This window comes from Ictalurus punctatus, chromosome 19 (assembly GCF_001660625.3).
Source record: "Ictalurus punctatus breed USDA103 chromosome 19, Coco_2.0, whole genome shotgun sequence".
In the NCBI taxonomy this organism is placed as follows: domain Eukaryota; kingdom Metazoa; phylum Chordata; class Actinopteri; order Siluriformes; family Ictaluridae; genus Ictalurus; species Ictalurus punctatus.
The window spans coordinates 4,132,658-4,160,581 of record NC_030434.2 but is presented as its reverse complement, the minus strand read 5'-3'; the positions used below and the strand labels follow the sequence as shown (position 1 = coordinate 4,160,581).

At 43.2% G+C, this 27,924-nt stretch overlaps 1 protein-coding gene across 4 annotated transcripts; it reads right to left on the bottom strand.

Annotated features, from left to right (window-relative positions):
• Positions 1 to 27: 27 nt before the first annotated feature.
• Positions 28 to 27,795, bottom strand: znf800b (zinc finger protein 800b). Of its 4 annotated transcripts, XM_017494905.3 has the most exons (6): positions 27,009 to 27,443; positions 15,141 to 15,274; positions 3,903 to 3,998; positions 3,631 to 3,774; positions 1,718 to 3,428; positions 28 to 938 (listed from the first exon to the last, which is right to left on the bottom strand). In XM_017494905.3, coding segments are annotated over exons 2-6 (2,061 nt in total). In that variant the 5' UTR covers positions 15,250 to 15,274; positions 27,009 to 27,443; the 3' UTR covers positions 28 to 937. The 4 variants fall into 4 exon arrangements, with proteins under 4 accessions (XP_017350394.1, XP_017350397.2, XP_053544164.1 ...); XM_017494908.3 differs by lacking the exons at positions 28 to 938; positions 27,009 to 27,443 and adding an exon at positions 27,450 to 27,795 and having other exon boundaries at positions 1,714 to 3,428; XM_053688189.1 differs by lacking the exon at positions 28 to 938 and having other exon boundaries at positions 1,714 to 3,428.
• Between the last annotated feature and the right edge of the window lie 129 nt (positions 27,796 to 27,924).

The following is a 27,924-nucleotide window of genomic DNA, read 5'->3' as shown; positions in this document are numbered from 1 at the left end:
CTGCAAATAAGACACTGAGACTAGATATCCAATATTTTTTTATTGACGGAAAAAAATAGTTTGTGATTGGATATTCATTTAGCCCATGTTAGAAAAGTACAGCTCTATAACATTGTCATCACTAACAATATATTAAACCAAAAGAGGTCAGTTGAAACATCACGAATCCCTCATTTCAATTCGGCAGGAAATAATAATGTTGCTGTGGACAACAGGCATCTTGTAGAATTTTCAGCATTAAAGAATGTGTGGGACATGTACTGTAATCATTTCACATATAATCCTTGTATCTTAATAAAGAATTTCTGTTGACTTATCTTTCTGAACCTTTGATTTAAAAAAAAAAAAAAAAAAAAAAAAGGCTGTCTAAGGGCCAAAAACAAACAAATACATGAAACATTCCAGTGGTTGTGGGTCTTTTCCCCCCTTCAGTAATAAAAAGGAAATATATATTTGCATTGAATACCAATGAGTTATACGTACTGTCCACGTCTCATTAGCACCACCGCTACAGCATTTAGCTCCAGAGCTTCCCCACGTGGCCTGGGGCTGATCCACCACAACTGGATCCTGGAACAGTAGTTTTTGTCCACTTCTTGGCTGAGATTGAGACACTGCAGTTATCAATATCTGCAGGCAGGTCTAATAGGAGAATAGATAGGTTTTTCCCCCTCTGGAATAGTGGTTAACACCTCTAATACAGTTCAATTACAACACCGCTGAGAAGTCTAGGCAGGGTAGACAGATGGATAGCCAAAGGGAACAAACAAACTTATTACCTACATAAGTCCATCAAAGTACCAAAGCTATGAACCAGTATAGTCAGGTATTTACAACTGCAGCATTATTCTATGGTCCAGTTCTTCCTCATGTTTGACATTTAGCAGCTCTTTATTACTGCCTTGCTGCTAGAAATCCAGTGTTTCCCCAAAAGAGATCTGAAAAAAGAAAGATAAATCAGATGTGGGACAACAGAGCATGGTCAATAAGTCTGGTTAAACACAGTGACTCCATCTGTTTCGTAGCTGCAGCACCCAACGGATAATCAAACGTCTGTGGTGGTGTTTTTTACCCCCCAAAAAATGGCTGATGAGCCAGTTGACATGTTAATCTGGAATGATTGACACTTGAACTCTCCAATATTATACCATCCTAGAAGCCCCACCCCCTACCCTCATTTCACATTAGTAACGTGTACAACCACTGCATCGGTCTTGACTAGATGGGGGGTGGGGGTGTTAGGGGTTTGTTAAAAAAAACTGTGAAGGGGAAAAGGTTTGAATACGTCTGACTTAGACCAAGTGCTGTGTGCAAGGACACGGATGAGCTAACTTAATTACTTTTGAAAGAAAACCCCTCTATTGCCTCCTGCTTGGTCCAACAGTGTCAAACACCAGAAGACATTTAAAGCTTTAGGATATAAAATGGCACACCCTCGTTTCTGGGGCTTTACAGAGAGAATCGTTTTTTCTGCTGGGAAGAAGGCCTGGCTCAGTTCCCTTATTAAAGTTTGACTACAAGAGGCATAGCAGAGATGGACTGGCCTTGGGAACACATTTACACACCTGTTAGGTTCCTGTCAGAGCTTCAATTTGGTCCACGCTTAACAAGACTCCCATTTGGATCTTTATACCTTGATCAATTAGCATGCGAGAGGCTGCCTCAGCTAAGAGTCTAATCACAAAATCCCTCTGCACAGCAGAACCTTGCCACTCACCAAAGAAGGGACTTTGAGCGTGTGCTCATGCCCACTGTTCTGCCATCAGTCTTGGCTGCGTTGTGGTGGCTCCTCTTATGCGACTCCAGGTAGACCTTCTTGTTAAAGGCATGGCCACACACGTCGCATGTGTGTAGCGAGACGTTTTTGGCGACACGCACTTCTGTGCCGTCCTGTGCCTCTTCACCATTGGACATTCCGTTTGAGGTCTGGTTGCACGTGACAGACGAAGTGTGAAGAGAAAGACTTTGCCTGCGTGTGACTGGTGGTGATGGGGGTGGAACATCCTGTTTTCGGATTACAGGGGGCACGGAAGACGGAGGGCTGACCTTCTGCAGGCTGTGTGATGATGTGGTGTCTCCTTTGTGATGGCCATCTGGGATTTTCGGATGTCCACGTTTTACTGAAGTGCCAAGCACGGTTTCAGCAGGCTTCCTTATAGCGCGACTCTCCAGGCCCGGCAGGATCTTGGCCAGGTAGGCAGAGTTTTTCTTGTGCACGACAGCAACATGACGCAGCACATCACGCTTGCGGCGGGACTCATAGCGGCACAGGGGGCAGCGGTAGAACTTAATAAAAATGTCACCGCCGTTATCTGTGTGCAGCTCGATGTGTTTGGAAAGATTCTGGCGTGAGCTGAACTGCCGCTTACACAGCTTGCAGAAGAGTTGTTTAAAGTCAAAGCCCACAGCGAGCTTGGGCTTACGCGTCACTGGAGATTTCTCACCTTTGTCCTCCTCCCGGGGCCTCTTGAGGGCGTGCGTGGTGTCAGTGCCCTCCTCAGATTGATTTTTTTTGCCAGTTGAAGAGCTGGACACAGCACTTTTGCCAGTGAGGATCTTGTGAACAAAACGCATGTGCCTCTTGAGCCGTGCCTGTGTGCTGTAGCTCCTCTTGCACAGGAGGCACTTGCCGGTGGCCAGGTTGTACTGGGGTAGGGGAGAAACTATCGTAGGGTTAGGAGTGCAAGGGCCACAGGGCCCAGCAGGCACGACTTCCAGATCACTTGACTTCGTGGTGATATCAAGTGTAATCAGGTCACGCCGGAGGCCACGGTGCACCTCGTCAAAGTGGCGCCGGACGTTCGCTTTGGTGGCAAAGGTTTTGAAACAGACTGGGCAGCATTTTCCACTGGGCCCTGATGAGTGTTCTTGGCGCTCCTTCACCACAGACAGCAGGCCGGTGGGCACTGTGTGAGTCTCCGTAGAGTTGTGCAGCTCCTCTAGTCTTTGCTTGTGCACTTCACGGCAGTGGCGGCGTACGCTGCGCCATGAACTGAAGTTTTTGCTGCACAGGCAGCATGTGATATTCACATCATCCATGCCACCATCAATCACCTCCTCCTCCTCCTCACCTGCATCCTCTGGTACCTCCTCATCTTCATCTCCTTGAGCATCTTTGTCTGTGTGTGCTTCACCATCTCCTTCATTCGCGTCCTCGTTCTCGCTTTCTTCACCTGTATTATGTTCCCCCAGGTCTTCCCCTTGGCCCTCTGGTTGGCTGTGTTTCCAGTCTCCCAGACTGTGGTTGGAGCTTTGGGAGAGAGAGTGAATGTCTGCTTTACTCTGTGTAGTCAGATGTTGAAACACAGCGTTCTGGTTGCCTGGTATGGGCTCCAGTCGCACCACATGCTCCGCCTGTTTGGGCCGGGGATAAGTAACCTCCAGGAGCTCTTTTATGCCTATACTCTGCCTGCAGTTTCCTGAGTGCGCTACAAAAATGAGAGGAGACGGCTTAATAACTCTTTCTATATCACAGTTTTCCACAATAAATTATATCACATCATTTGAACCATTCATACAATCCTCAACAGAGCTGCACGTGACAGAATCCAGAAATAATTACCTACTTTTCAGTAAAAAAAAAAAAGCTGTCAAAAAATATAATACAAATGTGTGGACTTTAGGACAGACCTTCTGATTCTGGCTTCCTCGGAAAGCAGTAGAACTTCTTGTGTGTGATTAGGTTAGGAAGTCCACGGAAAAGGCTCCGACAGAGCTTGCACTCAAATATTGTGTCCACCTCTTTGAGTAATATGTGTTTCAATTGTGTAGTACCTATAAAAGGGCACAAATGGGCAGATCAATACTGCGGAACCATAACCCACTTTGCTTTATCCCCTGCTTCTTCCCCGACTTTTGGAAGGCCATGAACGTAAACACATTTGAAATAATAAGTACAGTACCTGTGCGAAAACATTCAATGATCTGCTGAATGCCAGACCTGGATGTCTGCAGCTGTCTCTGCAACAATGGAGGGTCTCCTGGCTCTATAGAGTATGCTGAAATAAAGAGAGAGAGAGAGAGAGAGAGAGAGAGAGAGAGAGAGAGAGAGAGAGAGAGAGAGAGAGAGAGAAACAGTAAAAACCTTTCAAGAAAGAAAGTTAAATAAACTAGGATCAGCCTGATACAAAATGTGTGGCACTAGCTACACTGATCATTAATACTGATGATCAGACACAATAGTTTCACATTACTATTAATCTTGGACAAGGTGGTGATCCTGTGAGGCACATTTCCACTGCAGGGCTTTTTTGCAAGAACTCTGGAACTTCAGGAAAATTTCCACTGTGTAAATTAGGGCTGATATTAATTCATGAGCCATAGCTCTGGGAACCTTTTTGTCCCTGCTATAGAATAGTGCTGCATTCGACTAACGGATGTAACTCCATAACGGAAACATTCAACTTGGAACTCCCACTCAGGATGATCTTCCCTCTAAATGAGTTATGCTGTATATATATGTATTTGTATGTGTATATATTTTTGTTCAAATCCATCAACATACAGTCATATTCGCTTGTTAAATCTATACCACTGACTAAACAGTTCACTGTTTTTAGATAAACATGCATCACCTATCACACACATTAGCCGATTAGTTTTTTGCAGACCAAGCAACAGTAAGAATGTAAAAAGTAAAAAAACCTGTGTGACCGAGGCTCCTACATTTTTATTTTGCTAAACGAACAGACCACCGTCCTGCTGTCTTGTTCTATATTGGCTCTTTGAGTGTTGTCAGAAAATTCACAGGTCAAAGTTCACCTAAGTAAAACTGACTCAAAGTAAAGGTAAGTGTTACCAGAAACAAATGCATTTTTCATGTGCCGTGTCCTTTCCCCTTTTGTAAATCGACTCTTCCAGCAGGAAAATTTTATTCACGTCTGGTCTGAGTGCTGCTTTAGCTGAATTATTTATTTATTTATTTTAAATCAGAAAAGCAGTTCAGGTGTCTCCCATATCGCCACAGCAAGAGGCAAAAACAAACAAATAAATAATAAATTCTAAGGCTAACCAGTAGATGTTTGCACCTGTGTACTATTACTCACTACTGTTCCTGCTGTGGATAGATGTGTGTACACAGAGAACACAGCGTTCAATCACTTTAAACCATCACAGTGTTAACCAGCCACCCTGATAATCTACCTATCAAATCTGAAGCTATCCATTTCCCACACAAACACACACATGGGTAATATTAATCAAAATCACACCACGTCTGAGACAATTATACGTACATTTGATTTAGTATGATCAAGAATGTGTGCAGTGCTGTAGACTGGAGTTCATGGTCAGGGACAGCATGGTGTTATTTACTACACTACTCAAGTAGCTTGCTCGTCAACGACTGAAGAGGTCGAGTCCCTTATTTTACGTAAGGAGTTATAATCAGAAAAATGTCAATACTGAGAATACGATTAACCGTCATTTCTCTAAACTACTCAACATGTTCCTTGATGATTTGGAAATCACCCAAAAGTCAATAAGGCTTTTGATTTTGTGTGATTTTGATCGAGTGCAGCAAAGGTGGACAGACAGCAGATGGAGGATAAAGCAGGAGATTCTGCAGAAAGATTGATGCAGGAGCAGCTGTAGGATTTACAACCTGGTAGTCCTGCTTGAGGCCAGCATGACCTAGGAGTTTGTTTGTTTTTTTTATACTAGAAGTGTTTTATGACTGTATGAGAGTAATTCTTGGGAGGCTGCCAGCAGCTAGGTGGTTGAATGAAGAGGTGGTGGTCAAAATATAGACAAAAGCCTTATTTGTAAGGAAATTGTAAGGTTTTTGAGGGCCAACAATGCCTTGGATGGAACATTGACATTTTTGTTACAACTCACATCCTATCAACTGATGCATGTCGGAACAGTGCACTAGAGCCCACTTCTAAACACTACCATTCCCCAGAAGGAATTCACAAGCTTGTCTTGCTGTTCTATCAGGTAAACAGTATAAAATGATCAGAACAACTCAGATAAAGGTCAGAATTCTTCAATAGCCCAGCTGCAATCAGACTTGGCAGCCCATCTGACCACCTCCTGCACCATGGGGAGGACACATCAATCAACTGTACTACCACAAGCACCTTATAGCCAGTTTAAAGAGCAACTCCAGCTAATTTAATAGCAATGGTGCTCATTTATCAATCCTTTAATAATGCTGAGTGTAAATTCTTGCTTCGTGTGTGTATGTTGATGAATACCAGTCACGCATAAATTACCAGGCACAAACACCGTACTGCCAATTTGCATTTGGTGTCGCCCATAAAACTCATGAAAGGTAAAGCTCATGGTGCTGAAATGAAGAGGACATGGCACAAAAAAGCCTCACATACAAGAAGCGTTAAATATTATTCATCAGCACCTGAAATGGCCAAAGTCTGGAGCCTAATTAGGGAGTATGGGGCACACTGCAGCCTGACACACACCTGACTGGTCACGGAATTTACAAAAATGCTGGGTGTAGGCTTTAGACACGAATGCCACGCCAAGATGTCGGCTCAGCTAGGGAGCAGGATTTATTCACTGCACATCTTTGTGCTCAGCTATCTGACATGTACACGCCCTTGTGCCCGCCACTAGTGATTGTAATTGTATAGTTTTGGAGACCAGGGGGCGGGGTCTGGTTCACCTGTAGGTTATAAATGAAAAACTGGAGAAAACAGTGGGGGATTTTAAAATCCTGTTTCTACTGTACTAGTGATCAACTACAACGGCATCTACATGTTTTACTACATAACTTCATTTGAACATGGTTTCTGAACTGCTTAAGGATGTTTTTGCTCATGTTTCTTTCACTTTCATAGGTTTATTGCTTTATTTACTTTTTGTGAACATGGCATGCAGAACCTGGTGTTGAGTAAAAAATGAATAATTTATCATTTGATATATTTAGAAATGAAGCTTTGGGCTCCAGTGAATGAATGATATCCAGCTTGAGATGCTCAGTAATAGAGATTATGGCTACATTTGTTGATTTTTTTTTTTTTTTTCTTTAATCAGCATTTTTAAAAAAAACACCAAAAACAAGCTGAGGATGCTTTCCACATTTCTGGTTTAAAATGAGCATTTGTTCAAGTGGTGGTGGTTATCTGAGTTTTTAACACTTAACTTGTTTTCAGTGCTGAATCAGCTCATAAGTAAATGCATACATGGTGAAAACAAAGACAGGAGAGAGCCAACTCAGCCCGTGCTGTAGAACAGATGAGGCTTCTGTGATTCAATTTTACTGAAGACACAAACACAGCTGGCTTTATAAAGTTGTGATCAGTGGCGCGGTATTAATGGAGTCATGTATCTGGGCTTTGTAAATGACCAAAACACACACCTCTATATAACTTCTCCTGACAAATAAATAACAGTGTTGTTCTGTGGGTGACCCACCACCAGTAATACGTTGCCATCAGTCAGTGGTCAGTGACACACACGGTGTTTAAACATGGAGGCATCACCACAGGAAGAACGGCTGCTAGATTTGCTCTTTAACCCTTCACTACTCTGACCACCATTCAAATAAGGGCAGATCAGGGCAGGTTTTTAAAAATAACTTTGTTAGCTCATGTCTTTCATCAGTCTGGGCCTGACTGACTTATACTAATCATTTCAAAAGAAAAAAATTATTCTGTCAATAGTCTTCCACTAAAGTGCGGTGCTTTTGATTTTGACTGACAGTGTACACTTATAAAGACCAATTATACAAATATAAGAACCGATCAGGTCACGTCACAACCCCTTCTCCCTGAAAACCTTCAGAGTGAAAAGGCAAATATGCTTGCAGTGGGAGAGTGTGAATTTTAGTCTCGGCATTAAAGTCACCAGCATTATTAAACAACCGTGGTTTTCACTCTTCTAAACAAGACTCTCCGATTAGCTGCAGTGTGAAATTCCAGAGCTGAAAGAAGCAGCCTTCAAAAAAAGCTCAAAAACGGATCTAAATCAGTATTTTGTACATCACTAACAGAGACCATTTACAAAAGCTGACCTATATAACAACAAGCAGAACAAACATGTATCAGCCAGCAGGACAGACATTATTTTAAAATAAAACGTGTGCTCGCGCATTATCCCGAGGTGTCAAGTTTCAGGGGAACAAAAATGCATCCTGCGCACTCAAAGAACAGAGATACAGCGATGCTCTAATGACAGAGGTGATCTCGTTATGCGGAAAGAAGCTACGCCATGTTTGTTTTTGAAATGCCCAATTTTCACCAGCCATTTTCATCAAACTTCATTTGGGCCGGTCGGCCAAATATGCTGCTTCACTTAGAAATAGGTCACACTATGAAAGAAAACTGGATTTAAATTCCACGATTCATATGGTTCAGTCTATTATAGTGCTTTTCCAATGTCACTCTTCTTCGTGTTGAAGAGGAAACCAATACAGGACACTGATAGTGCTGAATTCTGATTTAATTCCTTGCCATGATGTTCGGTAGAAAAGCACCAATAATGCAAGTCTGGGCAGCCAATAGCAGGCCTGATCCAAAGGAACCAGTTACATTATACACACTCAGGCAACAATCTTTTAAACAGTCTCATCTAAGTCACTGGCATCCTGTAAAGAAATGTAGCAGAATACTGAATAAGGTTTTGCAAATCCTCCATGTCAGCCACAGCATGTTGTTATTCGCCCACATAAAGCTCCACTATGGGTTTAGCTGGATGTGGATTATGCATGAATGTCCATGAGAAAAGATCAGTGTTGGCTCAGCTCAGTGCCCAGGATCAGGCAGAAAAATTGTTATTAACAAACACAGTTAGTTGTCCCAGTGAGTGTCCAATTTAGATTAGAGAGCAGATTAATAATAGTGGAAAGAACAACAGACACAATCCTGATGGCGTAAAATCAGAGAAGACCAACAGGGCTGTGTGTGTTTGTGTGTGTGTGTGTGTGTGTGGCGGGGGTTAAAAACTTAGAAATATCTGCCATTTGGCTGGTCCTTATGAGGAACACTTTTTTTTTTTTTTTAACAAAAACTGCAGTATTCATTTTTCAAAAATGAAAAGAGGCATAATGTTTTATTTTTGGTTACTCGGGTTAAGGTGCATTCACACAAAGCGATTTTCTCGCTGCAAGTCGCCAGTAGGCGTTCCCACGACTGGTTGCCATAGTGACATGGGTGGGGCAACTAACATTCCACTTTTGACAACAAACCAGTTTTCTTGCCACTAAAATTTAACATTCTGGAGAGAGAGCGATCTTATATAAAATTCACCAGTGTATATATGCATCATATCCTACGAGATGCAATGCGCAAGTGCCAATTAGCTTAGCTCACGTTTTGTTGCAGTCGAACAAAATCCCAGTGTAGCTGTTATAACTGAGTGTCACCATCAGGGTGTCATTCACTATATGCTCGATGGTGACCGGGAGCCGGACCGCAGCTCTTTGGCCGTGGCCTCCATGTTTCCTGGTTTGGTGCTGCTCGTTACCGGGCGTCGAAGCAGCGACAAGTCAGACACTTCACCCAAGATAAGAGCTACACTGGGATTTTGCTCAATTGTAATAATAATAATTGCTCATTATTACTGCTTTTATTATTTATTTATTATTTATTTTGCTTCAAACTCACTAAGATCCTAAGCTAATTTTCTATTGCTGCAATGGCGCTGCTTCTGCAAGTGAGCACGGGTGGCTACGGATCACGTGCGCTCTAATGTCTTCACTCCCATTGGTAGTTGTTGCACCTCTTTTTATGCAATTTTATGCAAGTCTCTCCAAATTTGCATAAAATTAAACTTCTCTGAACTTTGTCATGTCGCTAAGGCTGTGGTGTCATATCACATGCCATGTTAATGTTTCTGCTTGAGTGGGCACTATGACAAGTACAGAGTACAACGTTTTATATACAAGTATAATAATAATAATAATAATAATAATAATAATAATAATAATAATAAGGGGTATTAGGCCGCCACGTTTTTTATTTTATTTAATATTTAGATTGTTAACATATTATTTAAGTTACCGTCCTACTGGTATTTCTTTCAAAGTTTATAGGCTTATGGTATACTATACTTGTAAAAGAAATAAAAATATTCGTCAGAGAAACGTGCGACTGTGTTTCACTCCATCTCTTTATTATCCACTAATTCTCCTTCTGCAATCACAATACCGTATCCCACAGCGCCCTCAGGCTGTTTCTCATTGCAACAACACGACACAACAAGGCTGTATTGAGTTGTTTCAATGACAGAAGTGCTAAAATATCCATCCATCCATCCATCTTCTACCACTTATTCCTTCTTCAGGGTCACGGGGGAACCTGGAATCTATCCCAGGGAGCACTGGGCACAAGGCAGGGTACACCATGGACAGGGTGCCAATCCATCACAGGGCACACTCACACATCCATTCATACACTACATACACTTTGGACATGCCAATCAGGCTACCATGCACGTCTTTGGACTGGGGGAGGAAACCGGAGTACCCGGAGGAAACCCCCGCAGCACAGGGAGAACATGCAAACTCAGCACACACAGGGCCGCGGTGGGAATCGAACCCCCGACCCTGGAGGTGTGAGGCGAACGTGCTAACCACTAATCTCGCTTCCTCCATCCGTGCCACGGCTCCGGTGGTAAATAACTGCCACTGTCTCAGCCCTATGTGTCACTGGACACGCCCACATCTAGACGCCAATGGTCACTGTCGCTCTTGCTGCCGGAACTCACTAGATCTCATTGAAAATGAATGGTCTCCGGTCACTTTGACACTGCGAGTCACCGTATGTGTGAATGCACCTTTAGATTTAGGTGTGTCATGGGATTAATTAGCTGCAACGATAATTATGTCAAAGGAAGGTCCACACCGGTAATGCTGCATTTGACACGGTAAGTCAGAAGTAGGAACTCGGAGCTCAGAACTGTGTCATTTTCTACCTCCATGGGTTCGAGCTACAGAGTGAGGGTAAAACTATAGACGCCTTCATGTTTGTCTTTTGTTAGCAACAAGCTAGCCACTTACAACAAACTGTATAGTAAGCTTTATAGATTTTATAAGAGTCTGTTGATTGATCCAAAGTAAATACTTGTATTTACAGTATAACCCATTCAAAAGCTAAGAGCTGCTACTCTGTTTACTGTTCATGCTGAGCAGCAGTAGATTTGATGTTACTTGCTGAACTCAGGGTAGAGGAGACTGTCCCATGTTCTGCGTTGAGTTTTCTTTGGTTTGTCCTAGTCTGAGGTCAGAATTCATGAGGTACAAACTTTATTTAAATGCAAACATGTCATGTACAGTCCCATTGGAAAGTATTGGAATGGCAAGGCCAATTCTTTTGTTTTTGCTACACTTGAGACATTTGGGTTATGAGATCAAATGATGAATATGAGACAATAGATCAGGATTGTTTAACAACTTGGAACATGGAACCTTTTGGTTGAACACACCCATTTCTCAAGAATTCGGAAGTTTACAGGAACATTTTTTTTCTGCCAATTTACAGAGAAACACATGCAAATGAACCAGGAGGAACTTCATCATGCAGCAAAACACACTGCCAACTCAACACAGGACTTCATCAGGGGGAAAGTGGAAGGTTTTAGACTGGCCAAGTCAATCACCAGACCTTTATCCAGTTGAGCAGTATTTCACCTCCTCAAGGAGACTGAAGGGAGAAACCCCCCAAAACAAACGGGTTTGTTTACACTAGTTGTTGAAGTGAAAGCATCACAAAAGAAGAATTCATCAATTTGGTGATGTCAATAAGTTGCGGGCTTGATGCAGTTCTTGCAAGCGAGGGATATTAAGTGTTATTTATATTAAGACTCTGTTCCAATACTTTTTCTTACCTAAAAATTGGTCTGCCACCAAAGGTGCCATGTTTCTAAGTTATTTAACACATCTAGATGTAAATATCAGGAAGTGAAAGCTGAAATTCTGATCTATCGTCTCACATTCATCTTTTAATCTCAAACCCAAACGTCTTCAGTGTATAACAAAAAAAAATAGAATTGGCCTTGCCGTCCCAATACTTTCGGAATAGACTGTATATATCGTGTAAGTATATTTTGTGCAAGTTATGAGTTTGTTGTACTTGGTTGGAAAGTTTTCACGTGTTGAGTTTTATCCTGAATTTGAGAAATTTTGGTCTTTCGATATCCCTTCACTTGTGTTTCTGGCCAGGGTGTGTTTTCCATAAAAACACAAAAACTGTTTCTGACTACAAAACAAATATCTACAACATTTAAATTTAGACTGATCCCCACCTCATAGCTCTCAGTCATCACCTGATCAACACCCTGAGAGACAGAACTACACACTCACTGCATGAACGCTAATATATAATTATGAGAAGAGAACATTTCTGAGTGAAAACTGAATGGGTTTATGGGTAATCCTAACCCACAGAGGCTATAATATGAAGTTACATTTTAATACTGCCCAAAGCCAAAATAAAAAGCACGCTGAAAAATGTGTCAATGTGTCACTTTCTTTAAGCGACTACAGAAGAGAGAGAACCGCGTGGATTGGAAGTAGAGAGATTTCATCACTACATTTAAACAACAGATTACTGATTCTCCTTCATTTATTAAACATTCTTGCTCCTCGTGTACACGTCAGTGTAATGTATCTGAAGTATAACTTTAGTTTACCAGGTCCTGACTTTGGTATATTTTGGCATTCCACAGCCGAAAGGTGTGTGTGTATTTGTGTGGAGGATGTGACCTTTCATGTGTAAGGGTCATGAACTCTGCTGTATCCTTCTGTGCCACAGACAATAAAGGAATGTACTGAAGTCCCCTCTGACCCACTTGAGTCAACGTGAACTTGTGTAGAGTTTTTCCACTGACACGGTGACAGTGCTGGAGCCAAGTCCCACTTTAACTCCGCTCAAACAGTGCGTTTGATTAGCAAGTGAAGACATGTATAAAGGAAAAGTTGTACGGGTGTGAGAACACACTGTGACATGATGTACTGTGATGCAAAAATGTGCAATATCAGCACTCTTAATTATGAATATAATCCAATTGCACTGTCTGAACAGCAGAAGCCCCAATATGAGTAATAGAGTTCAAATTTATAGAGAGCGCAAGCTAGTCATGTGATGGTGTTCCTTTGTGGAGCGTCTGCAGGATTCCCAGCACATGATCGCTCCAAATTGCAATGACCTACATGCATTATACGTTCTACAGTTAAATGGCCACCGTACAACGGTTAAAAGGGCTCTTTAACACAACTATAAGAGCACTAAACCTATTTCTAGACAAATTTACTCATTGCAAGCTTTACACTGTCTTATTCTGTTGACAGATTATTTTGCTTCTTTCTAAAAAAAAAAAAATAACCACAATTAAAAACAATCTAACAGGGAAAGCTGAGGTGAATTTACCAGTATTAGAGATGTTTTTTGGTACTTGATATGATTTTTTGCAGTGAGGGTAGTGGTAGTTATTCTTGTCCTGGCATGAGGATATGTTTTTGGCTGACATTCCGGATAAGGGCATCAGCCAAATGCTATAAATGTAAAATGTACGGATCTAGGGGCAGTAATGAACTGCAAATCTTCCTGCTCCATCATGCTGAGTAGCACAGCTTCGGTTTTTCTGTCCAAATGTGAGGAGAATTTCATTAGATCATGCTCTGTTACCCCCACCAATGTGGTCAGGGTTACTGACCCCTACTACCTGTGGGGGTGGAGTCATTTCATTGCCACTGCAAGTTAATCAACTAAAGTTCTTTACTTCGCTGCCGTTAATAGAAAAAAAAAAGAAAAAAAAGTGACCATTTACGGTTTTGATTTAGGATTGGAGGATCAATTGGCGGTAGATCGGATTCTGCTGATTTTTGGTCTTTTTTCTGTCCAATACGGTGAGTCAATCAATGATGTACAACATGTGAGTCTAATCTCATGATATGCACTGAGGGGGAAATGGAACAAAAAAAAAAAAAAACCATGCTGAAGTGAACCGTGTCATCATGCTGGCAGTTTTTCACTCTCTCAAAACAAGCCACTGCCATTTTCAAAGGATATAAAAACCAGAGAGCCTCGTGGGGAAACAAAGCAAAAAGAAATTACAGCGAGCATCAAAAGCTAGCAGAACTAGTGTGGATGGAGAACATAACACCAACAATGAGCTACCGCAATTTCACAGTAGCGGTCGGAAAGCTAAAGTAATCCTGACCAAAGTGAAAACATTTATTATGCTACATAACCAGCCGAGCTGTGTGATTCTGCTGATTACTAATCACCTGCTCCATGAGATTTCCAGTTGGGAATACTTTTCAGATGTTGTCCTTTCCGAGCTCTACTAAACAGTTCATGCCTCCTACAGAATAATGTTAATCGCTCATATGTTCATAACTCATAAATCCTGACCTCCTGCCAGAAAAAAACAAATAAAACATCTCAATTCGGAACTCCTACTGAGGAACTCGGGGTGATCATCTCTACTCCCAGTGCCTCAGAGTTCTCCAAGTGACGCTAAAACATGAACAGTAAAACACAACAGCACTTCTTACCTGTAAATGTATACACAAAGTACTAGCTTCAGAGCAATCTACAGACACACATTTTCACCCGTGAACGCGATAACACTGATGATACCGTTCACCACTTTGAGGGAAAATATACATCACTCATCACAGTTAGCAGGCTAGCTTGTTGCTAACAAAAGATGAACGTGCACGTTTTTCCCCCACGTTGCAGCATGGAGGTCGAAAACGATGTCACTCCGAGCTCCGACTTCCCACTTCTGAGTTAAGATCAATATAGCATTTGTTTGAGTATATAAGGGCTGTGGTACCTGGCCCTGTCTCTGATCTGAATTAGTATCAGCCAGTCATACTTAATGACAAGTGACAACGGTATCAACCTCACACAACGCTAATCAATCAGTCTCTGGTATGATTATTTTATGCTGAGTGGTGGAAAGAAAGCAAGTCAGTTCTTGGGTCCCTGCCTCTGTGTCAGTGATAATGGGGTAACAGAATAGCTGGGAAATTAACCGCATTTAACGTAGCTTGGAATTCATGCTGCACATTCAGACTGGTCACTGGTGAAGATGTACTCCAAGAGAGCACACTGACACTGTAAACTGAATTCTCAGTTCTCTACAAGTACATTAATCACAGCTCTACAGTTACTGCTCGAGTGCACTGTAGATCTACTGACCAAGAGCGAAGAAAAAGAGGCCTTCCTTACCTGGCATCAGGTTGAGATGCTCTGGCCTGAGCACTGTGGATTTTTCCTCCAGATCGTCTGTCTGGCATGACTTTTCGTTGCTTGGGATCTCAGCTGTGAGATCCTCCATGTTCTTCCTTTGCTGAGCTGAACCTCTGAAAAGAGCAGAAAAGAAAATTGGCACGGTGCAAGGCTAAATGCTAACGCAACTTCGCTGAGAGGAAAATGATACTAGAACACGCTAATGAAAACATTCCCGATGCAGCATAGGCCAGCACTAAAGGAAATAAGACGTGCTATAGCATATTGATGTAACGGTTATGGTGGTTAAACAGCTAAAGTGTGGCTTTGTTGGATACGTTACTGTTTCTGTTCACAACACTAGAAACGTACCTGGACAAGCCAGTCAGTGATAAGTGACTCACAGCAAAGTAATGATTACTGAGTTCAACTCGGACATTTTCTCTATGCTGCTTGTGTCTAATTCACTGCACAGGAAACTCCCCTTTGTCCTTGAAGGCGAAAAATATCATCAGCTGGGTAAATTTCTGTATCAGTAGTGAATGCAAATGTACACACGCACACACACACACACACACACACACACACACACACACACACACAGAGAAAAACAGAGCGTCACATCAGATCCCTACACCATTCACACCCCTGACTGGGACAGTGTTATTCAAATTAGCAAACAATTCACAGTCTGAGTGTAATGAGCTCAGCTGGGAGGCGTGCCTGTTCACGAACACCCTTCTTCACACCACTCACTCAGACTGAATACTGAAAATAGAGTTTTATGTGGGCTTTAAAGAACCGTATTTGTGGATAAATTCTGGACATGTAGTACCTGACTACAAAAAAAAACAATCTGGTCCTCAGGGGTTTTTTTTTCCCGTGAAGAAGAGTGTATAAGGGGCAAGGTCTGAACACCATGGGTACTCCACATAAATGAATTCTTCAGACTTAATACAAGATTCCTGGCAAAAAATGAACACTAGATGGAGGCAAACACCAGTTCTAACTTGATTAGCTGAGCAAGAGAGCAAAAACTACTAAAAACATCATCTAGCCCTGCTACACAACAGTAGTGTAATAATACATATGCTAATAACAAATTCCTAGCAAGACTGGACATAAATTAAGCTTCAGAGGCAGCACTAATCTCTCTCTCTCTCTCTCTCTCAGCACAAATGCATTATTCTGTACTAATGCACCCACACCACCTTGTCTACAGAACCATTACATTTCAACTTATAGCTTCACTAAATATTATGACAAACTACACAGAAAATTCTGAATTTTAACAAGTAAACCTGATTAGCTGATAACGTGAAGCTATTATATAGCCTTCATCTCACATAAGATGGCACCCAGAGCTCAGTAGGGCTTGCTGATCGGACAAACATTTCATATCACCATATTTGGAAACGTTTCTACAATACATATGACATGACCATTTAGGTTTGTTAAACAGCAAAAACACTCATTGCATTGTTTTAAACTGAGAAATTGAGAAAGAAAAAAAAGAGTAGTCCCCCAACTCAAGATCAGGTGTTTCAACATTTGAATTTTCTTTTTAACGCTTTGTCACCCCCCCAGGTTCACAATGCACCGCCCCATAGGATCTATACTGGCCTCTAGAGTGCATTTAAAATTCATTCCAGACCAGAAGTCAGTTTTACAAACAAGTTTTCTGAGTGACATTGAACACTTTTGCTAAAGGCCACGGCTTAATCCATTGTTTTTTTATTATTTTTAATTTTTTTTATCATGTTCTACATATCTTCCAGTAATGAATAAAAATTAACTTACTGCTGCTCCCTTAACATCTACAAAAATAAATCACATCATGCTAAAAAAGGAGGGACATTTTAACATTTTACTACTTTAATGTTAAATGTTTTAACACCAAATCATTGGTAAATAAATAACATTTTTAATCTTAATTTTAATAAAAGATACTAACATTTAACAGGTTGGAAATGCAAAAAAATATTCAACAGTAACATTAGCATCAAATCAGCTGCTTCCTATCAGACTCCTACTGTTAAAAAAACATACATACATACACACACACACACATATATATATATATATATATATATATATATATATATCCATAACATCAGTGTGCTTTACTGTAACACAATTTGTTGCGATACCAATGTCGTATTGTAGTATCACCCAGCCCCACTGCACGCCAACATTTAACACAATTCAGTTTCTTTTTTTTGACTGGAAGCAGCTGATGTGGTGGTAAAAATTTGGACTTCTTGCTGTCTTGGACCTCTCCACAACCCCCCTCTATATCAGTCTGGCTTAAAGATTTAATCTTCTTTTTAAAACTTGAAAAAATCAAGTATAACATCAGAGGCAGGGGTGACTCATTCTTGGGAAAATGGCAACAATTTATTACCTACTTCATTCATTCATTCATTCATTCATTCATTTTTGGTTTTGTTTTTGGCTTTTTTTGGGGTGGGATTTGTTTGTTTCTCTGGTTGTTTGTTTGTTTGTTTTTTTTGTTTCCCCCTTTCTTTCGGTGTTGGCTGTGATTGTTTTGTTGGGGCTGTTGGGTGGGGTGTTATAAGATGTAAAATGCAAATTTACAATAAAAATTCTATGATCAAAAAAAAAATTGGACTTCATCTTTAGAATTGTAAAATGTAAATAAAATGGTGCGGATAAAATCCCCCTTCCCTTCATTGTTATTAATATTAATATTTTATTAATAAAATATATATATACATAAATGTATTTGTGTAGAAATGAAACAAAGTCCCTTCAAACAGGTGCCGCGGGATAAACTCCAGTCTCCATGAGACCCTGTGTAAGATGAACGGTACAGAAAATGTGTGGATGGATCTTCAAACCGTGTTTATAAATGGAACACCACTGTATTTCCGCCCTGCAGCCCTGCCCTACAGCGGCGCCGTACAGCCCTGCCCTACAGCCCTGCAGCCCTACCCTACAGCAGTGCCATACAGCCCTGCCCTACAGCGGCGCCGTACAGCCCTGCCCTACAGCGGCGCCGTACAGCCCTGCCCTACAGCGGCGCCGTACAGCCCTGCCCTACCGTACAGCCCTACCCTAGAGCGGCACCGTACAGCCCTACCCTACAGCCTTGCCCTACACTGACACCGTGCAGCCCCACCCTACAGTGGTGCCATACAGCCCTACCCTACAGCTTCACCGTACAGCCCTGCCCTACAGGGGCGTCGTACAGCCCTGCCCCTACAGCCCCGCCCTACAGCCCTGCAGCCCTACCCTACAGCAGTGCCATACAGCCCCGTCCTACAGTGGCGCCATACAGTCCTGCCCTATAGCCGTTCCCTACAGCGGCACCGTACAGCCCTACCCTAAAGCCAAGCCCTACCTTACCGCCCTACAGTGCCACCCTACAGCACCGCCCTACAGCCCTACCTTACCGCCCTACAGTGCCACCCTACAGCACCGCCCTACAGCCCTACCTTACCGCCCTACAGTGCCAGCCTACAGCCCTACCCTACCGTACTGCCCTACAGCCCTACCTGACCACACTGCCCTACAGTGCCAGCCTACAGCCCTACCCTACCGTACTGCCCTACCTGACCACACTGCCCTACAGTGCCAGCCTACAGCCCTACCCTACCGTACTGCCCTACCTGACCACACTGCCCTACAGTGCCACTGTTTTCTGAACAGAAGTAACGTAATGAGTAAATCTCCCCTGCGCTACGCACAGACCAACTAATCCATAATGACCTTCATTACAACGATTTTCATCATCGATTATTATCGATTCATTGTTGCAGCTCTAGTAATATTCTATTAATAGAAAATGATGCATCATTAATCTCATTACAGATAAAATTACAACAAAGGATTCTGTCTTAGATTTTTACATCTCGTTTGTTACCGATTTCCAAACAAGAATTTATGGAAGTCGCTCCTGTCGCGGCTGAAGCTGACTTACTCATATCGAGCACTACGTAGGGTCTAGAACGCCGTTATTTTACATCCTTAATAGGGTCCATGTTCAGTGAACAGGAAAGGCATTTAGAATACGGCCTGACTGTGTATTTGTACAGGGTTTCGATAATAACATTATTCCTGCGTGAAGGCGAGTGGAAGATGGCACCCACGTTGAGGCGGCACTAACTGCAGTGGAAAAGAAAGCTCAGAAAAGTAAAGTAAAAAAGAAAAAATGAATACACCTTATGTGTTTTCCAACTGCCGGAAATATAGAGCTATAAGGAAGTGCCACATAGTTGTATCTATTCAATTCAATTCAGTTCAGTTTTATTTGTACAGCGCTTTTTACAATAGACATTGTCTCAAAGCAGCGTTACAGAAATATCAACACGGTATACAGATATTAAAGGTGCGAATTTATCCCAACTGAGCAAGACACTGAGTGGCGACGGTGGCGAGGAAAAACTCCCTAAGATGTTTTAAGAGGAAGAAACCTTGAGAGGAACCCGACTCAGAAGGAACCCGTCCTCATCTGGGTAACAACAGATAGTGTGAAAAAGTTCATTATGGATTTATATGAAGTCTGTATGGCGTTAAGAGCAGCCGTAGTCCCAGCAGTCTGGAATTAGAGAAGATTTGAGCTCCATCCAGAGGCAGAAAGGATCTGGATCTCTAGTATCTCCATAAAATCGTGTGGGGCTCGGCGAAAGGAGAGAGGGAGAAAAAAGATAATTATGACTGCGAAGTAGTAGAACAGAATCTAGTCAGGGTAAGCTTGAGTAAACAAATACGTTTTAAGTCTAGATTTAAACACTGAGACTGTGTCTGAGTCCCGAACACTAATAGGAAGACTGTTCCATAACTGTGGGGCCCTATAAGAGAAAGCTCTTCCCCCTGCTGTAGCCTTCACTATTCCAGGTACCGTCAAATAGCCTGCATCTTTTGATCTAAGTAGGCGTGGTGGATCATAGAAAACCAAAAGGTCGCTTAGATACTGTGGCACGAGAGCGTTTAGTGCTTTATAGGTTAATAAAAGTATTTTATAGTTAATGCGAGATTTTACTGGGAGCCAATGCAGTGTGGATAATATCGGTGTGATATGGTCGTATCTTCTGGTTCTAGTTCTAGGACTCTAGCAGCTGCATTCTGGACTAACTGGAGCTTATTTATATTCCTACTGGAACATCCAGACAGTACGGCATTACAGTAATCTAATCTAGAGGTGACGAATACATGAACTAGTATTTCCGCATCATGTAGTGACAATATGTTTCTTATTTTAGAAATGTTTCTGAGATGAAAGAAGTCTATCCTAGTAATATTATCTACATGAGCATCAGATGATAGACTGGAGTCAATAATCACTCCAAGGTCTTTAACTGCTGTACATGATGAAACAGAAAGACCATCCAGAGTAACCATGTGATCAGAAAGATTTCTTCTAGCTACACGTGGGCCTAATAACTTGCATGTTATAATAATAATATCTTGCATGTTAAGTTCATACATGTCCATGTCTCGCATGTTCACGTTCCATCATTTTCTTTTTCAGCATATTTGTTGATCTCTACACTGAGTGATACAGCTGAGGATTTGGAGGAAGTCACTGAATCACACTAAGGACCACCACATTCTGAATCCTTTTTAAATGTCAGTCTGACTTGCATCAAATGCAGCAGTGAGAGCACCAATACCAGCACAAAACAGTTTTTCCTTCTATTAGGGTTGATTTTTCTTATATTTATACTTTATATTTCAAATGTAATTGATTTTTGGGTGGAAGAGTTTAACTATGAAGTGCTTCAGTTAAAAATAAATAAATAAATAAATAAATAACTTTTTAGAGCTCTGTAGTTTTTAAAGAAAGCAAGATCATCCGTGTATCGGTATCAGCTGATACTCAAGGTTTCAGTATCGGTATCGAAGAAGTGCCATCATGCCATCTGTCATTTCAAACAGTATTTCAGCACTGTGGGCCCCTGTGAGCCGACGTACAGTGGTGTGTGCACTACGCAGAAGCTTTCAGTACGCTGCAGAGGGTCAGTACGCTGCAGAAGGACAGTACTACGCTGCAGGAGGGTCATTACGCTGCAGGAGGATCAGTACGCTGCAGAAGGGTCAGTACTACGCTGCAGGAGCGTCATTACGCTGCAGGAGGATCAGTACGCTGCAGAAGGGTCAGTACTACGCTGCAGAAGGGTCAGTACGCTGCAGAAGGGTCAGTACTATGCTGCACAAGGGCCAGTATGCTGCAGAAGGACAGTACTACACTGCAGGAGGGTCAGTACTATGCTGCAGAAGGGTCAGTACTACGCTGCAGAAGGGCCAGTACACTGCAGAAGGACAGTACTACGCTGCAGGAGGATCAGTAGTACGCTGCAGGAGGGTTAGTACGCTGTAGAGGATCAGTAGTACGCTGCAGAAGGGTCAGTACTACGCTGCAGGAGGGTTAGTACGCTGTAGAGGATCAGTAGTACGCTGCAGAAGGGTCAGTACTACGCTGCAGGTGGGTTAGTACACTGTAGAGGGTCAGTAGTACGCTGTAGAAGGGTCAGTACTATGCTGCAGAAGGGTCAGTACTAAGGGTCAAAATCACGGTCGTGATTTTTATGTAACTTCAGCGGCTCCAGGCACTTTAACAAAAGCGCGTCTCATTGGCCGGCCAGCTTTTAATGCAGTTTGTAACATCACTCATTTCACACATGGGTGAACACACCCCACTGACAGCCACTGATTTAGATACGAGGCATTAAACACGCTAAAAAACACATCCCGGTGTGAATAGACCTTTAGAGAAGCACTTTGGATGGGGAAGAGCAAGAACTCACCACCAAAAGCCTGACTGAGATGAGCTTCTGTGAGTTTATTTTCCCAACGGCCAATCACAGACCACCATTGTTCCCAACGGCCAATCACAGACCACCATTGTTCCCAACGGCCAATCACAGGCCACCATTGTTCCAACGACCAATCACAGACCACCACTGTTCCCAATGACCAACATTTTTTCACTGGTCTTGGAACGCATAATGATTCACCAGAGACTGATTGATCATTGCAACTACAGACAGCTGACAAGAAAGTTCTGGCAGTGTGACTTTTTTTTTTAAATCAAAATCTCAGATTAAAAAAACAAAAACCCACCAATAAAAGCACAGCACAGGATGACACAGAACCCGCAGGGAAGCTACAAATATGGTAGTGGCCAGAGTTTCCGTTAGCTGCTAAATACAGATTTTTGACTGTTAAAAATGCAAAATGTCAGATAAAATAAAACATTTAATTAAACAAAACTAAAAAATATTAAACACAAAGTAGACATTAGACAAACTGCAACTGCACACCTAAATAAGGTCTCGGTCTGCGCAATTGAGTTTTTTCACGTTTCCCTCCGTTTTTACCTTCGCTTTTCAGTAGGGCTGGGACCATACTCTTATCTCCCAAAGCGATGTGTTTGTATTGTAATGCGTTTTGTATTTTCTTTTTTTTGGACACTACAGTGTTGCTGAACTACAGAGGTACACTGAACTGATGGATGAACTGAAGGGGGGGGGGGGGGGGGGGGGGGGGTTGACTGTAAAACCCACCCAAGGAAAAATTGATAGGTCTAGTTAGCAGAAAGAGACACCCATCAGGAGTCACTCTCTGTCACTCACTCTTTCTATGTCTGCAGAGCCTGTCTACTACTACTAGTCTCTCGCTCATGCTCAAAAGATAATAATAAATAAAAAGATTTCCGGTATATTGTATATAATCTGCGGGCATCAGGGAGCCATTATGGATATGCAATAGACTCCCAGAACCTCTCGAGTCCACTTGAAAGGGATATGACATCAGGCAATACTCACAGATAACAAATACAATCACCCTCTTCTGGAATAAAAGCGGTAACTTCTATCCACCACATCTATACACAAAGACTAAAATAAAGCAACTGAATATGAATTATATCCATCCATTATCTGTACCACTTATCCTTACTCGGGATGTCACGATACCAAAAATCTAGTAGTCGGTACTGATACCACCAAAAGTACACGATACGCCATACCAAAATCGATACCAAGGTGTGGTTAAAAAAATAAAAATTAAAAATGAAATTAAAAACTCCTGGAGGACATTTTAGTTATCAAACACTGTCTGACAATGACTAATAAAACAGTGCTATGTGCTAATAACAAGTGCTAAGGTGCACTCCTAAATGCAGGCATGCACGTACACACACACACACGCACACACCCCTTATACTCTGAATGCAAGCATTAGTTTAAATTCACTGATATGGTGGCAGGACAGAAAGATTTATTAAAAGCATGAACATGTGAATAATTATTAGTGACATGAGGCTACATTTATCTGACAGGACGCGGGCTGAATGGAGATGCATGGTGGAACATTAGGAGGTAGTTTATAACACTGCAATGCGTTAGCGTCGTTAACAAATAACTGTCTATCGCTAACATTACACGGAGCATAACACTAGCTGGTTTCACGGCTACAATGCAGCTGCCTCAAACAAATATAATATAGGACCTCGCTTTGTTTGACATGAACGATAGAATCAGCAAGCAACGCTAGCTTTCCTCTCTTTTCCTCTCAACAAGTCGGGGCGGAGCTAAAGTTCTGTAGTGTTTCCCGTGTGCTTGTTGGCGTTTTTCATCTTCACCACTTGTGGACCGATTAAAACACGTGTATTTGCTGCCCCCTTCAGTTCCGGAAGAACTGCAACCTCAGTATCTTCATTAATAAAAGGTACCTACGCTACTGCAGAAAAACAAGTACCATCACGTTTTAAGAATGTTGGTACCAACTTGATACTGAAGTATCTGTTCTCGTGACATCCCTAATCCTTACGTGGGGAACCTGGAGCCTCTCCCAGGGAGCATGGGGCACCGGGCACCCTGGACGGGTGTCAATCCATCACACGGCACAATTACACACTACAGTTTGGATTGGGGAGGAAACCAGAGTACCCAGAGGAAACCCCAAAGCACAGGGAGAACATGCGAACTTCGCACACACAGGGCCGCAGCGGAAATCGAACCCTCAACCCTGCAGGTGTGAGGCAAACACGCCAACCTCTAAGCCACCGTGCCCCTATGAATTATATGCAATCTGGGGGGAAATCAGGGTAGTTTAGTGAATAGATTTTTTCCCACTGCTACTTTTCAGCAGACCCATTCAACAACACACACAGCGTCCCTGTGATGGTCGGCTCTTGCTCTCTCATTACGGGAGGCACTGAAAGCACACACAAGTAAACTCTGATGTTAGACCACACCCCCGCAGCCACAACCACATATACTATGCATAGTGGGGCGGCTGTAGCTCAGGTGGTAGAGCGGGTTGTCCACTAATTGTAGGGTTAGAGGTTCGATTCCCGGCCAAGATGACTCCACATACTGAAGTGTCCTTGGGCATGACACTGAACCCCGAGGTGCTCCCGATGGCAAGTTAGCGCCATTGGTGTGTGTGAGAATGGGTGAATGAGAACCAGTGAAAGCACTTTGTAGAACCACTAAGGTTAAAAAAAGCACAAGACAAGTGCAGACCATTTACCATAGTCCAAAACATCGCAGTGCAACAACAAAATGAGATGACTGGATTTTTTTCCAGTTTGTCCAGTAAACCTCATCATTGCCAGACACGGCGGACTGCACCAAAATTTCTCAGCGGAAACTCTGGTAGTGGCAAAGAGAAAAGTAACCAAAACATGCGAGATTTTTAAAAAGAGTTTGTTGTAAGAGCTACATGCACAAACACATCTGCATTATAACCAAAACTCACTTCTGCCAAAAAGCAACGCGACATGGAAATAAACAGAGGATGACTTGCAGCTTCCAGGCGTCTAGTAGCTCTCTACGTTTCTAGTGGAGTCCGTGTTATTTATTTTTTTGCAACAAATATACTCCAATATCTTTTAGAACATTTCACCCAAAGCAAGAAAGTTAACAGCATCACAACACCAGAGACGGCGCAGACACCAACCTACACTCAAGCTGATCGGTTTCAGTACAGTCCTCGAAAAACCCCTCACTTACAACTTAATGTGAAGAATAAAATTCAATTACTGGGCCTTCAAATCATTCCTCAGCAAATAAATACATCAAGAAGGAAATAAACTGCTACTGAAAAGTTATTGTATGTTCTCACACTTGTGCTTCGCAGAAATACAGCAGAAAACAGAGAGGTCAGCACGAGTAAACACGTTCTTAGGTCGCAGTGTACAGGTACATCATCATAACTATTTAATAAACACTCTTTCCTCGCAGCCGTGACGTCATCGGTCGGTCACGTGGGCGCGCACCGGACGCGCAGGCGCGTTAGGGAGCCTGTAAAGTTCTGGAGGAGCTGCTCGTGAAGACTTCAGCAATAACAATCAAACAGCTGCAGCACGGGGCTTAACATGTCCGAGTAACAGTGGTGCTTTCACTCATTTAGAAAAGAAACACACACACACACACACACACAGTGAAAGTGATAGTGAGCTTCAGCAGCGCGCGCTGTAGGTTGATTATCTGATTAGCTAGTTTGTTACACACTTACCCCCCCCCCCCCCCCCCCCCCCCCCCCCACACACACACACACAGAGAGGAAACAGTGTAACTACACTTTCCCCGTTTCCCCGGAGGTTGGTCGTTAATAAACCGCGTATCAGTGACTCAACTGCGCGACAGACTTCATCTAGTCAACACCACACTCCATCAATCCGAGTCGCACAACTTACACCAAAAACTTACACGTGTGTTTTCCTTCCCTGCTGAGATGCCAGTCCTGTGTGTGAATGCACGGGGTCGGGGTGTAATCATCAGCGACGCGGTGCGCCTTGCTTTCTCCCGTTTCCTCGTCACGTCCTCCGAGGACGCACACATGCGCGCGCACGCACACACACAACTAGCTGACTTGTTGAGGCGGGTCCAGTGGCCAAACACACCAACAGCTCGTCCACAAGGCTGAATTACTTGTTGATTTATTGTTAAATCGATGTAGCGCTGCAGTTCCTCTGCTGAAGTTCCTCTGAAGGGTAAAAGTACCGAGCTGTGGTTCCGCGCACAGCGGCGCCGTGGTTGCGCAGCCGCCCGTCCCCCCTCTCACCCTCAGCCCTTCCACACACTGCTCGCTGGGGCGCTAACTTCACTCACACTCCAAACTGCACAACAGAACAGCACAGCACTTATGGAGAGGCACGATTTGCATCAGCCCCTCCTCATTATTCTGTCCAAAAACCTCTTACACGGCGGGATCCTCGCCCCCACACACACACACTGATTTGGATCACAGAAGACCAGATGCAGTTGATGAAAAGCAAGAGCTAAGTGCAATAAAACTGCATTTCACAGGGCCTGTTTACACATACAGCATGGCCGAGAGTGTGGCGTAAAAGCGGGCTGAGCCGCGATAAAAGAGCGCTGTGCGGTGCAGACAGAGATCCTGTTTCCCAGTAAACAGCACGGAGGGACGACACCGGAGCGGCTGGAGATCTCCGGTTTGATCGTACCTGAGCCGACAACGCGCGCGGAGGCATGAATCACCGCTGCGCCGTGCACCTCGGCGCTCACCTTTTCCAAGCAGCAGCTTGGCGCACAGGACCGGTGACCCTTCCGGCTTTGCGCGTCTTCCTCTCCACTACCCGGTCCAGTAAAGACATTCACAAGCAGCCCGGGTCTGATAGCAACATTTAGTCCAATCTAATTAGGTATGCGCAGCGGGTAAAAACCGACGGAAAAGATTAGTTTAGTTCGTCGAAACGGACCCCGTTCCCGCTGCCACGCTCAGGCAGACACAAGAGAAACGGTGACGCCATTTTCTGCAAAAACAACCACGTTCTGCGAGCTTCAAGCCGCGTTTTTTCACCTTTTCCAAGCCCGTGACGGCGCAAGCAACACGCAGGGAACTGAAAAGAAAGCTGGGAATGCGTGTTCTTACCAGTGCTGATCTCCAAAACACAAGTCCAGTCCGGTTCTGTTGAGTAGAGGGCGCGTGTTTCAGCCGGGAAGCTACTCCGAGTTTGCGTCCCTCCTCGCAGAGAGAGAGAGAGAGAGAGAGAGAGAGAGAGGTTGTGTTTAGCGCCTCCAAACACACACTCCGCTCTCCTCCCTGTGCACAGAGCACAGTCTACACTCACACCAAGCCTGTTCCTTTTACTTTCCTGATCAAACAATAAACCTCCCACACACAACAGAAATCTCAAGTCGAACCTTAGACAGCGTGTCACGTTGCGCGCGCACACACTTCCCAACTGAGAGATAAACACACTTTCAGAGACACACGTGATTCTTGTTCCGCACGAGAAGGGAGTGTGGTCATTCCGCGGACTGTCTGTATTTACAGTCCCTTATTTAACCTTATCCTCCAGACCTTACGCACCGTGTCACCCACACGAAGCGCCTTCTTCATATGCACGCGCACACGTGTGTTCAGGATAGTTGATTAGACCACAGAAAGAGAGCTTGGACATCGATTATAATCAAGTGTCTTGAAGAAGCGTTTCTTCCTCGTTCCTCTCCGCAGGTGCTGCTGCTGCTGCTGCTGCTGGATCACGTCGCGGAGGTTCGCGAGCTAATTTGATAATTTATAGAAGTAACAGCTGCGTGAACACACGCGCACGTCCTCGCGCCCTACCGAGTGCGCTTTACACACGCACGCGGCACCCACCCTTCCGCTGCGCACGTGATGAGTTTTACGCGAAGTTACTTTCCTGCGGTCTGAACAGCTAAAATGGTGGCACGTTAAAGCCCCCTTTTGTCACGCGCGACAGACAACTAACACTGAAAAACAATCTCAACATCATCACACTCTGCTGTGTATAACTCTCAGACTCTAGAACCAACAACGTTTCCAG

Excerpts from the sequence above, each read along its gene's own strand:
- znf800b (XM_017494908.3), bottom strand. The coding sequence starts at position 15,249 with ATGGAGGATCTCACAGCTGAGATCCCAAGCAACGAAAAGTCATGCCAG. Across the intron at positions 3,999-15,140 it reads GCATCTCAACCTGATGCCAG|CATACTCTATAGAGCCAGGA; the intron begins GTAAGGAAGGCC and ends TCTTTATTTCAG. Across the intron at positions 3,429-3,630 it reads GAGGAAGCCAGAATCAGAAG|CGCACTCAGGAAACTGCAGG; the intron begins GTCTGTCCTAAA and ends TCATTTTTGTAG.